At 42.9% G+C, this 13,559-nt stretch overlaps 1 protein-coding gene across 2 annotated transcripts in view; it reads left to right on the plus strand.

Annotated features, from left to right (window-relative positions):
- ITGA9 (integrin subunit alpha 9) overlaps positions 1-13,559 on the plus strand; it is a 351,949-nt gene that overhangs the window by 258,367 nt on the left and 80,023 nt on the right. For both annotated transcript variants that reach the window (XM_067753774.1, XM_067753773.1), the window contains exon 19: positions 12,422-12,508. In XM_067753774.1, the coding sequence (XP_067609875.1) occupies positions 12,422-12,508 (87 nt within the window). The remainder of the gene's footprint in view (positions 1-12,421; positions 12,509-13,559) is intronic.

Below are 13,559 nucleotides of genomic sequence, written 5' to 3' on the forward strand. Positions count from 1 at the left end.
TTTCCCCTAATCTGAGGGTTGTCTTTTCGTCTTGTTGATGGTTTCCTTTGCTGTGCAAAAGCTTTTAAGTTTCATTAGGTCCCATTTGTTTATTTTTGTTTTTATTTCCATTTCTGTAGGAGGTGGGTCAAGAAGGATCTTGCTGTGATTTATGTCATAGAGTGTTCTGCCTATGAACTCTGTTCCTCTAAGAGTTTTATAGTGTCTGGCCTTACATTTAGGTCTCGAATCCATTTTGAGTTTACTTTTGTGTATGGTGTTAGGGAGTGTTCTAATTTCACTCTTTTACATGTAGCTGTCCAGTTTTCCCAGCACCACTTATTGAAGAGGCTGTCTTTTCTCTATTGTATATTCTTGCCTCCTTTATCAAAGATAAGGTGACCATATGTGTGTGGGTTTATCTCTGGGCTTTCTATCCTGTTCCATTGATCTGTATTTCTGTTTTTGTGCCAGTACCATACTGTTTTGATTACTGTAGCTTTGTAGTATAGTCTGAAGTCAGGGAGCCTGATTCCTCCAGCTCCATTTTTCTTTCTCAAGATTGCTTTGGCTATTCGGGGTCTTTTGTGTTTCCATTACAAATTGTGAATTTTTTTTTTCTAGTTCTGAGAAAAATGCCATTGGTAGTTTGATAGCGATTGCACTGAATCTGTAGATTGCTTTGGGTAGTATAGTCATTTTCACAATGTTGATTCTTCCAATCCAAGAACATGGTATATTTCTCCATCTGTTTGTATCATCTTTAATTTCTTTCATCAGTGTCTTACAGTTTTCTGCATACAGGTCTTTTGTCTCCTTAGGTAGGTTTATTCCTAGATATTTTATTCTTTTTGTTGCAATGGTAAATGGGAGTGTTTTCTTGATTTCACTTTCAGATTTTTCATCATTAGTGTATAGGAATGCAAGAGATTTCTGTGCCTTAATTTTGTATCCTGCTACTCTACCAAATTCATTGATTAGCTCTAGTAGTTTTCTGCTGGCATCTTTAGGATTCTCTATGTCTAGTATCGTGTCATCTGCAAACAGTGACAGTTTTACTTCTTCTCCAATTTGGATTCTTTTTATTTCTTTTTCTTCTCTGATTGCTGTGGCTAAAACTTCCAAAACTATGTTGAATAAGAGTGGTGAGAGTGGGCAACCTTGTCTTGTTCCTGATCTTAGTGGAAATGGTTTCAGTTTTTCACCATTGAGAACGATGCTGGCTGTGGGTTTGTCATATATGGCCTTCATTATGTTGAGATAAGTTCCCTCTATGCCTACTCTCTGGAGTGTTTTTATCATAAATGGGTGTTGAATTTTGTCAAAGCTTTCTCTGCATCTACTGAGATGATCATATGGTTTTTCTCCTTCAATTTGTTAATACAGTTTGTCACATTGATTGATTTGCATATATTGGAGAATCCTTGCATTCCTGGGATAAATCCCATTAGATCATGGTGTATGACCCTTTAAATGTGCTTTTGGATTGTTTGCTAGTATTTTGTTGAGGACTTTTGCATCAATGATCATCAGTGATATTGGCCTGTAGTTTTTTTTTGTGACATCTTTGTCTGGTTTTGGTATCAGGGTGATGGTGACCTCATAGAATGAGTTTGGGAGTGTTCCTTCCTCCACTATATTTTGGAAGAGTTTGAGAAGGATAGGTGTTAGCTCTTCTTTAAATGTTTGATAGAATTCGCCTGTGAAGCCATCTGGTCCTGGGCTTTTGTTTGTTGGAAGATTTTTAATCACAGTCTCAATTTCAGTGCTTGTGATTGGTCTGTTTATATTTTCTGTTTCTTTCTGGTTCAGTCTCAGTAGGTTGTGCTTTTCTAAGAATTTGTCCATTTCTTCCAGGTTGTCTGTTTTATTGGCATAGAGTTGCTTGTAGTAATCTTTCATGATCCTTTGTATTTCTGCAGTGTCAGTTTTTGCTTTTCCTTTTTCATTTCTAATTCTGTTGATTTGAGTCTTCTCCCTTTTCCTCTTGATGAGTCTGGCTGATGGTTTATCAATTTTGTTTATCTTCTCAAAGAACCAGCTTTTAGTTTTATTGATCTTAGCTATTGTTTCCTTCATTTCTTTTTCATTTATTTCTGCTCTGATCTTTATGATTTCTTTCCTTCTGCTAACTTTGGGGTTTTTTGTTCTTCTTTCTCTGATTGCTTTAGGTGTAAGGTTAGGTTGTTGATTTGTGTTGTTTCTTGTTTCTTGAGGTAGGATTGTATTGCTGTAAACTTCCCTCTTAGAACTGCTTTTGCTGCATCCCGTAGGTTTTGGTTCGTCATGTTTTCCTTGTCATTTCTTTCTAGGTAGTTTTTGATTTTCTCAGTAACCTCTTGGTTGTTTAGTAGTGTATTGTTTAACCTCCATGTGTTTGTATTTTTAACAGATTTTTTTCCTGTGATTATATCTAGTCTCATAGCGTTGTAGTCAGAAAGGATACTTGATACGATTTCCATTTTCTTAAATTTACCAAGGCTTGATTTGTGACCCAAGATATTATCTATCCAGAGAATGTTCCATGAGCACTTGAGAAGAAAGTGTATTCTGTTGTTTTTGGATGGAATGTCCTATAAATATCAATTAAATCCATCTTGTTTAATGTATCACTTAAAGCTTTTGTTTCCTTATTTATTTTCATTTTGGATTACCTGCCCATTTGTGAAAGTGGGATGTTAAAAGTCCCTACTTTTATTGTGTTACTGTTGGTTTCCCCTTTTATGGCTGTTAGCATTTGCCTTAAGTATTGAGGTGCTCCTATGTTGGGTGCATAAATATTTACAATTGTTATATCTTCTGCTTGGATTGGTCCCTTGATCATTGTGTAGTGTCCTTCTTTGTCTCTTGTAATAGTCTTTATTTTAAAGTCTATTTTGTCTGATATGAGAATTGGTACTCCAGCTTTCTTTTGATTTCCATTTGCATGGAACAACTTTTTCCATCGCCTCACTTTCAGTCTGTATGTGTCCCTAGGTCTGAACTGGGTCTCCTGTAGACAGCATATATACAGGTCTTGTTTTTGTATCCATTCAGCCAGTCTGTGTCTTTTGGTTGGAGCATTTAATCCATTTAAATTTTAGGTAGTTATCGATATGTATGTTCCTGTTACCATTTTCTTAATTGTTTTGGGTTTGTTATTGTAGGTCTTTAACTTCTCTTGTGTTTCCTGCCTAGAGAAGTTCCTTTAGCAGTTGTTGTAAAGCTGGTTTGGTGGTGCTGAATTCTCTTAGCTTCTGCTTGTCTGTAAAGGTTTTAATTTCTCCATCAAATGTGAATGAGATCCTTGCTGGGTAGAGTAACCTTGGCTGTAGGATTTTCTCCTTCATCACTTTAAATATGTCCTGCCACTCCCTTCTGGCTTGCAGAATTTCTGCTGAAAGATCAGCTGTTAACCTTATGGGGATTCCCTTGTGTGTTATTTGTTCCTTTTCCGTTGCTGCTTTTAATATTTTTTCTTTGTATTTAATTTTTGATAGTTTGATTAATATGTGTCTTGGCGTGTTTCTCCTTGAGTTTATCCTGTATGGGACTCTCTGTCCTTCCTGGACTTGATTAACTATTTCCTTTCCCATATTAGGAAATTTTCAACTATAATCTCTTCAAATATTTTCTCAGTCCCTTTCTTTTTCTCTTCTTCTTCTGGTATCCCTATAATTCGAATGTTGGTGCGTTTAATGTTGTCCCAGAGGTCTCTGAGACTGTCCTCAGTTCTTTTCATTCTTTTTTCTTTATTCTGCTCTGCAGTAGTTATTTCCACTATTTTATCTTCCAGGTCACTTATGCATTCTTCTGCCTCAGTTATTCTGCTACTGATTCCTTCTGGAGAATTTGTAATTTCATTTATTGTGTTTTTCATCATTGTTTCTTTGCTCTTTAGTTCTTCTGGGTTCTTGTTAAACGTTTCTTGTATTTTCTCCATTCTCTTTCCAAGATTTTGGATCATCTTTACTATCATTATTCTGAATTCTTTTTCAGGTAGACTGCCTATTTCCCCTTCATTTGTGTGGTCTGGTGGGTTTTCCCCTTGCTCCTTCATCTGCTGTGTATTTCTCTGTCTTCTCATTTTGCTTAACTTACTGTGTTTGGGGTCTCCTTTCTGCAGGCTGCAGGTTTGTAATTCCCACTGTTTTTGGTGTCTGCCCCCAGTAGGTAAGGTTGGTTCAGTGGGTTGTGTAGGCTTCCTGGTGGAGGGGACTGGTGCCTGTGTTCTGGTGGATGAGGCTGGATCTTGTCTTTCTGGTGGGCAGGATCACGTCCAGTGGTGTGTTTTGGGGTGTCTGTGACCTTATTATGATTTTAAGCAGCCTCTCTGCTAATGGGTGGGGTTGTGTTCCTGTCTTGCTAGTTGTTTGGCATAGGGTGTCCAGCACTGTAGCTTGCTGGTTGTTGAATGGAGCTGGGTCTTAGCGTTGAGATGGAGATCTCTGAGAGAGCTTTCACCGTTTGATATTATGTGGGGTCAGGAGGTCTCTGGTGGACCTATGTCCTGAGCTCGGCTCTCCCACCTCAGAGGCATGGGCCCGACACCCGGCTGGAGCACCAAGGCTCTGTCAGCCACCCAGCTGGTCTTGCTAAAGCCTGGCCGCCTGCAGCAGCCTGACCAATGGAATATTCAAATTGGAAATGTTGCCTTAGCGCTGGGTGTTGGAGGAGATCTCCTTCGCTCCTTACCAGAAATAAAAAAGGATGGACAGCTCCAGCCTGAGAGGCTTGTCTGCTCACCCGCTGGGGTGAATGGGGGCTGGGATGGTGGGTTTATTTTTATTTATTTGTTTGTTTAGATTCTTTAGTTTTCCTGCCATCCCAAAGGGGGCAGTCATCAGCATTTATGGAAGTGTTTTGATTTGTCTTCATGTTGGGAAAATACATGATTAGGGGTTGATGTAATGCACAGGAGGAGCATGTTACAGGAATAAGCTTATTCAAGTCATTTCTGATTTGTGTTGGTTTTTTTAAATGCAATATGATTTTTACTCATTTTAAAGCATCCGTAGCGCCAAGAGGACTGTTTGGGAGGAGCCTCCCTTGTCTCCACTTTGATAAGAAAATTGCTCCTCCTGGGACAGCTGACTTCCCACTGCCTGTGATGGGTACAGGGTTGTTCAAAGTGCACGCTCCAAATTCAGCACTCCTTAGCTTCGGAGGGGATTTTGGCTTTAACAGTTATGTGGTTCATCTGTCTCAAGCATTTGTTTTGACTCTAGCTCTTGCTTGCTTTACTTTTTTAAGCTTGGAAAGAAGAAACCCAGAATAGTCTGGGCCTTTACTTCCAAATGGGGGTTTAGACAAAAGTTTAAAAAGGCACTTGCTTTGTAGCACTTGCCTTGGAACCCCCATGTGTGCTGGTAATCACCTCTGTTCCCTCAGACTGCTGGTTGCCAGCCCCTATCCGGCAGGGCCTGTAAACCAGTGCCCCAGCCTTGCTAGGCTATTAGCCACGATTGGCATCTGTCCTGGCATCCCGTGTACTCCAGGTTCCTTAAAGGCCACACGCTCCATTCATTGGGTTTATGCTGCCCACCTGCTCAGGCTCAGTTTCTGTGGGTTCTTCGGGGGATGGGGAAGAGGGGACCTTGTCTGTGCGTTGTTTGGGGTTCCCCGCCTCAGGCCCCCTCTGGTTCATTCTTACATTGGCAGCTGGGAGATCCTGGGCAAGTGCTATAACTTCTCTGTGTTCCAGTTTCCTCCTTGTAAAATGGGCATAAAAAGAGGAGCTACCTGGCATGTAACAAGCTATTACTGAGTAGGGGCCATCTGTGGACTCCGTCTTTACAACCATCCACCCTGGCAGGCCAGCCCCAGTCCTATAAGGCAGGTGTTATGGCTTCATTTTTCAGGTGAGAAAATGGAGGCTTGTAGAAAGGGCAGCCTGTTTGTCGGATGACCCATAGCTGTTACATATCCGAGCAAATCAATTGGGACACCGATGCCAAAGCTTGTGCACTTTCTATGCTGCATACCGTGTGCTTTTCTGCATGCTGAGGAATTCCATGGGCCCTGTCCCAAAGGATTCCCGTCTAGGAATAGCACTGTTTTTTCTGGTGAGGCTCAGGCTGACTCATCCTTGAGTGGGGCCAATAAAGTATTTCCAGGGAATAAACTCTTTCTATTAGCTCACTGGGCCAGGTTATTGAGAACCCCTGCTCACCTTTGACTCCTCAGTTAATTAGAGAATTGGGATCAAGTGCTTCCAGAATTTCCCTGAATTCTCTATTAACTGAGTTAACACAGAGCTTATCAGCTCACGGGTCACACCTCACATGGCTGGAAAAAAGGAAGGGGGTCTTAGATGAATACCAAACTTCAGTCAGACATAGAACATGAAGGGTCATCTCAGTTTGACAAACACAGGAGGAAGTAGCAAACGGGAAGATAAACTTCACACTCTCCCTGGAGCCCAGCGTTAAGCCCTGACCAGATTTGCGGATTTGCTCCTCCCACAGGGCACTGCGTTGGTGGTCAGAGCAAGTTTGGCTCCAGAATAAAGTCGAATGCTGTGTGAATGGGAAGAAGGAGCCTGAAGGCCAAGGAGGCTCACTAACTTCATGATCTGATTTCTTCCTGCCAGCCACACTGCATAGTACAAGCAGGGCTGGAGCTTGGCTCCGCTGGCCAAACTCTCAGGGCCAGGACAGCCGAGGTATGTCTGGAAAAGAGAGGACCTTTGCCAAGGCAAGCATCTCCCATGCCAGGCAGACCAGCAAATAAGCTGCCTCTTGAAGTCCCTTCATCTGAATCCCCGAAGAGCCAAGGCTTGTTGAAGTACTAAGTGCAAACTAGGGAGCTACTGAGTGCCCGGTACTGAGAATATAGAGACGAACATGCAGAAACCAAGTAGGCTTTAATCTTGTGTTCTAAAAAAAAATGTTAATTGATGTTTTTCTGATCCTGAGAGTAATGTGTCTTAGTAAAACAAAAAATTTAGAAAATTTAAACTGAATTACTCAATCTCTGGGGAGAAACCTTGATAGCATTTTATGGAATTGGATGTGTCTGCTAGCCAAGGAAAAGTGGGACTGGGAAAATGGCCAGCTTTGTGAATCTTCTTAAAATAGGGTCCAGAATTTCATATTAAAATTTTTTCTTTTAAGTTTTGATTGGGACTTTACTTGAAAAATGAAACTAAAGATTATGAAAATAAGTTTATGTTATTCTACACGTAACAGCTCTTGTAATAATAATGGTCAAGGATACTTAGACCCAAGGCAAAAGTTTATTTGCTTTATTAGCATCTTTAAAATAGCAGTGCATTAATTTCTGAAATGAAAGAAGTAACTGAGTCCTGGGTAGGCAGCTTTTGGATGTGAATATTCCTATTATAAGGTAACATTCTTTGCTTCATAGTTTGCCTTTTTTTTTTTTAGAACAATCACAGAAAGGTCGTTTTTATGATGGTACATTTTTCCCAAACACTTCTCTTGATCTTTTAAATTTGAAGCCTTATCTTCTCAAGCATCTTAAAGTGTTATCATCCAAGGATAATTTTGACTTCTTCAACAGTTGTTAACTGATCTAACTCTGCCAGATCCAGACTTAATCAGAGGCTTTGAGTGGTTTGAGCAGTTTCTGAGCATCACTTTCATTGATTTCATGAAAGCCTGCACCTTTGCAACAGGTTTTAGTAGATTTGCACTGCATATGAGTTGGATAATCAGATTCTACACTGTCTGGCAATCAGGGCCAAAGGGTAGACAGTCTATTCACTGGTCCACATTCCCCATCAGCTGAGAGCTGGTAATCATAAGTCTTGCAACAGTGCTGAAGGTAAGTTCTCCAAGCTAAAGTCAACGTAAGCAATGATTGAGGCACAGAAGGAATCAGAGCCACGGAGAAGCCTTGTCCCTAGAATCTCTCCCATGTACCTCCTGGTGGGGTACCACATGCCTGGCGGAGGTAAAAAGCACCGTTCCCCCACTAAATCACTATTCCTGATGCTGTCTAAAGCCAGGGCACAGCTAGTTTAGCTACATCACCCCAACATTCATCTTTTAAAGGTTCCCTGAGACTTCTCTGACTACAGGATGCCTGCCTGACTATGGAGTGGGGTGGAGGTGGGCGGGGGTGGTACCTAGCTCCATAGTGACCCTGTTTTTTAAGGTTATGCCCCAGGCAGGATCTAAAACCAGAGCAAAGGGGGTGCTGATACTGCTTTGAGATTAAGTGCTCCCTGATGGGGGCAGCTATGCTGACTTTATAACCAGTAGTTAGAAAGTTTTTCCTTGGGTTAGTATGGATTTGAACAACATTCGTTAGCATGTGAGGGTTCCCCTCCCATTGCCTCTCCCCACCTGGGAACAAATGCCCAGTACTTTCCAGAAGCTCTCAGTGCCAGCAGCCTCATCTATAAAGAGTATTGTCTGAAGTCAGGTTCACCGGAGAAGAACCTGAGATGGGGATTCCTGGGCAAATGATTTACTGCAGATTTGCTCTTGGGAGAAAAGGAGTGAAGGGAACAGAATGGGGCAGAAGAGAGAGGCAAACAGGTATGTGCTCTCAGCCTAATCCCACGGGGGCTCTGGAACATGAGTTGCACAGCAAGCTGGTCTCACCTTGAGGCAAAGGGGCAGCCTTTTGCACCCATGTCAATCATAGGCTGCAGAGGAAGGGTGTTATAACCTCCCAGGCAAAGCAGCTCCCATTCAGCCAGGGACTGGAAGTCATCTAGTAAAGGGGTTCTGGGTGCAGATCTTGTGCCGTCCACACCAGCAGTCACAGTGTTTGCTGAAGCCCATGCTCTGGGGGCCTCTTTGCCTCATAGCTGCAGTGAAGGGTGGAAAACAGAATTAAAGCCTTTCAGTCAAGGGGACTTACATAGCCATGGGAGGGCTGTTCTGGTGCTGACAGGCGCAGAAGGGTGATCCATGACATTCTTCCCTGTTGCAGCGTCCGGGAGCGCGTGAGTCATGACCATATACTGAGCGCTTTCATTCCTACAGATGTCTTTGGTTTTCACTCTTTTTGCTTGTCCCCCACCCCAAGATCCAACCGGAATTCTGTCATTTCTATTAGACTGAGTAGGGTGGAAGAGAGATGTGGAATAATGCAATAAATGCTGGTTTAAATGTTATTTCCTCGCATTTTGGAATTAACAAAAATAAAGTAGTTCAGCAGTTCTCAGACAATCAAAAGCAGTCTTAGATCAAAGCTGAGTAAACGGAGGTCCCCTCAATTTCCAGAGTAAATTTTTAAAGCCTAGTGAGTCCTTCACATCCATGTAAAACCTGAAGAAGTCTTCAGGGTGATAAATCTTTGAGAACGGATAGACCTTTGACTTAAATTGAAAACCTCTGTCCTGGTTTGAAAGGGATTTCCAGTGAGATATTGAGCTTTGGAACTGGGTTGAGTAATATAATTTATGTATATCCTGGGATGCTCTTGAGAGTAATTACACCAGGACAACAGACATAAACCAAGACTGTCCCAGGGAGTTAAGGTCACCTAGGCTTGAGCTCACTGCCTCTAATGCCCACAGACCAGTTAGCTAGGATTTAGAGTAGCTTGTACTTGGGCCAATTGTGGATATTGTTTCTTGGGTGAGGAATTATAAGGAAGAGGATGGTGACAAGAGGCCACCAACAGTGAATCATTAGGACCAATCTTTGGGCCATGCAGTTCGTGAGACAGCATTTGAGAAATCATTCACTGGTTTTCCTTATTGAGATTGCCGCTGCATGTTCTCGAGATTCCAAGAGCAGCCCCTCACACTGCCCTGTAAATGTCTGTTTCTCTGCTGGAAGATGTCCCCCTTCTAAGCTGTGAGCTCTTCAAGGACAGGGACTAGTGTCATTCAGATCTGTGTCCTCAGTGCTGATCTTGGGAGGTGATGTGATGACTCAGCCACTCAATGGATGCTCAGGGTCCGTTCCAAGTCCTGTGCCATGCCCATATTAGATATGCAAACTTACCTACCACCCACGAGTGTTTGAGGCAAGATGGGTGAAGGAAGCCTTGGAAGAAGGGCTGAGGAAAGGTGTTCCTGACAGTGGGAAAAACTAGGCAAAAGTGTGGAAAGTGCGGAAATGAGACCAAGAAAAGGATATTTGTAGAATAGTGACATATGTGCTCAGAGAGGTAGGGGCCAAATGGATGCCAGTGTTAAGATTTTGAGCTTTATTATGTTCATAATGGAGAGAGGCATTTTAAGAAGATTCCTCAAGCAGCCTGTAGAATGGACGAAAAAAAAGGCAAACTCATAGCAGTGGCTCCCAAAGCATTGCACAGTGGAACACTTACCGTATCACCTACCATGAATTGAAAATGCTTATCTCAGGCCCCACAATCCCAGAGTATACTCAGACCACTGGGGCGTGGCCTGGGAATCTGTATTTTTTAAGGCGATCCCAAACCAATTTTAATGCAGGAGGTCCCAAGCCCACATGAGGGATGCTGACTAAGGTCATGGAGAACAGTTAGAAAACTTAACAGTTACTGAGATCAGTTATCCCCATTAGATATCTAGATTGAATGCTGAAAGATAAGCTACAGTTCCCTTTTATATTTATATATCTCCTATGTTTTATTTCCTTGTATTTCGGGTTGTTTGTGTTGCTGTTGCTTTGTTGCTATTTTCTAAATAAAGTTTTATTGATGTTTAGAAAACAGACAAAAGTACACAAATCATTAGGGGCCCAGCTCAGTGAATTTTCACAATGATCACACCTGAGAACATCCCCAGCACCCCGAGAACTCCCTTCCACTTGCCACCCGCCAATTATTATCTTGACTTCTAATCCCACAGATGAGTTATTTGTTTTTTGTCATTTCTACTTTTTGTGTTTGATAATGTTCATAATATATTAGTGTAACAGTATATGTGTATAACATGTAACTAAGTAGGTATGTTGTGGTAAGTGCTCACATTTTTTTTTTTTTCTGATTAGACACACAACTTAAACTTTTTTTATTTCACCCATCTACCTGGAAGTGTGGGTCTGGGCTGAGGTGCAGGTCTTGGAAATTGGAGGAGGGAGCATGGGTGACATTTCAGAGCCAGAATCCACACAGGTTGGTTCCTTTTGGCTGCCGTTGTGTGTTGCAGAGTTGCCAAGGCCCTTGAGAAGATCAGGGCCTTGGTAGGGGAAGGAGGTAGGTTTTAGAGTCAGTCAAGAATGACCTTGGGGGCTTCCCTGGTGGCGCGGTGATTGAGAGTCCGCCTGCCGATGCAGGGGACATGGGTTTGTGCCCCGGTCCGGGAAGATCCCACATGCCGCGGAGTGGCTAGGCCTGTGAGCCATGGCCGCTGAGCCTGTGCGTCCGGAGCCTGTGCTCTGCATCAGGAGAGGTCACAACAGTGAGAGGCCGGCGTACCCAAAAAAAAAAAGAAAAAAAACAAAGAATGACCTTGAGGAAGTCACATGACCTCATTGAACTCCAGCACCCCAGCTTCTAGACATTCAGCCAGTGCTAGTTCTGTTCTGTGCCTTCTCCTTTTCCCATATCTGCAAACATTCTGTCTCCCCTCAGAAGTCTTGATTTGGTCTCAGTGACTCGGAGAGGCCCTGTGGATTATGAAGAGCCTCCTGCTTTTCTTTGACTTTGGTTGTAAACTATGTGTGCAGGTGGTAAGATGGCAGCTCCCCACGGCCCCTTTCCTGGTTTTCTCGTGCCTGTCTGTAGAGTCCAGCCCAGGCCAGCTATGCTGGGAACCCTCTCCTTGCCCTTGCACCCACCCCCACCCTGGGAAGGCTTGCTGAGGGTGCAGCTCAGCCCTCATTGCTTCATGCTGTAGAAGGAATCCCTATGTTTTCCTTGGTGCGATTTTCTTAGCGTTTATTTTTCCTCAACTAGTAAGGTTTTGAAAGGCAAGATTAGGGTGTGAGCCAGAAAGGCAACTTGGATGCCTTTTAATGCAAACCTAAGGAGGCATCCAGCTCACGTGTGGGCTGTCCCGTTTCTCCAGGAGAGCACTAGGGATCAGAGCCAAAGGGCTGATTAAGAATGAAGAGTGTTCTTACTAATAAGAACCTGCTGTATAAAAAAAACAAAATAAAATACAAAAAAAAATAATTGCTTTAAAAAAAAATCACATTTTTAACTGTTTTTATCCCTACATCTTCCAAACTTTTTGACCCCAAAACCCTTTTTTAAAATGTAATACCCACAGAACTAATGTTTTACAGAACACAGTTAGGGAAACTCTGATATACAATAACAAACATGATAAAGAAAAAAAAAGAATGAAGAGTGGTTTTGTCCTCTGCACTGTCTTCCCAGAGAACCTCTGGCAAGTGTGGCGGCGGGGCGAGTGGGCAGTCAGAGGAGGATGGGGACTTGGCCTGTCAGAGGCTCCTCATTCCAGCACAGCCAACAGTGGCTGTTTTCTGAGAACTTCCCTATAGCAGGACCATGTCTGCTGAAGCCTGGATTTGCCTCCCTGGGGCTCCTCCACACACTTGTCCTGGTGCAGCCAGCCCATATCTTGGTACTTTTTGTCTTTCAGGAGGAAATGGGCATTTCCTGTGAACTGCTGGAATCGGACTTCCTCAAATGCAGTGTGGGATTCCCTTTCATGAGGTCGAAGTCGAAGGTAAGGGGCAGGGACGGGACACTTCCTTGGCAGCACCCCCGGCCCTTCCCACCAGCCACTCATTCTGCAACTGCCTCCCCAAGGTTTCGTCCACACCCCACTGCAGCAGGGTGGCCAGCAAAGCCCTGCCTGGGCACAGCCAGCCCTGTCCATGGCCATCTCCAAGTCTGTTCCGGGGCGCTGTGGACATGTGGTCCTTCCCCTTGATCCATGTGACATACCACAGATGTGAGACACATGCCACGGCCTTTGTACTTTGTCAAGCACCATCTGGTTGGCCTCTTAACATTTTATTTTCTGGGACATCCCATGCCACTTTGAGTCCCTGGGACAACATAGGAGAAGATGTGGTCTGGGCTAGTGATCTACAGTCCTGGCTGTCGCCCCCCGGGAACTCAGAATTTTTGAAGAGTCCTCTTAAAATATAAATAATTGTATTGCACTTCATTTTTTCAGAAAAGTACAAGAAAGTACAGTCACTTTGGTATTTATAAGGAGCCAAATTTTCTAAGCTCAAACAATAATATGGTTTAGCATATTTGGAGATTCATGGAACATTCTAGTATGTGCCATCATTATAAAGAGATGCAAAGACGTAGAAGATATGATTTTTGGAGGTAAAACTAGACTCTAAAAGACCAGTTCTGCCTTTTTAAATGGAAGCTGTTTTCCCTGCTATGATTTGAAGGAAATTTTATATTCCTTTGTCTACCTTTTTTCCCTTCCTAAAAATAAAAAAAAGAAAGTTTAATCCTTTTATCCTGCCTATGTCATAGAATTGGATCATTTTAATCTCTAAGGCTTTTTGGTCTCAGTACATAGGAGCTGTTTTGCAAAGCAGTTGTGAGAATATTCTAGTAAGGAAGATTTGCTCATTTCTTAGCAAATCACTTGAATCCCTTCGCCTCATTGAACGTACCTGCTCCAAACTGTGGTGGCTCTTATATCTGTGATTCATCAGCCTTTTTTCTGGCTCTGATCCTCATTCTGTCCACATTCATCCCAGGAGAAGGGAAGCCCCAAGTGGTGGCTGCCCTCAGGAAAGCTGGCA

The sequence above is a fragment of the Pseudorca crassidens genome, chromosome 10 (assembly GCF_039906515.1).
Source record: "Pseudorca crassidens isolate mPseCra1 chromosome 10, mPseCra1.hap1, whole genome shotgun sequence".
Lineage (NCBI taxonomy): Eukaryota > Metazoa > Chordata > Mammalia > Artiodactyla > Delphinidae > Pseudorca > Pseudorca crassidens.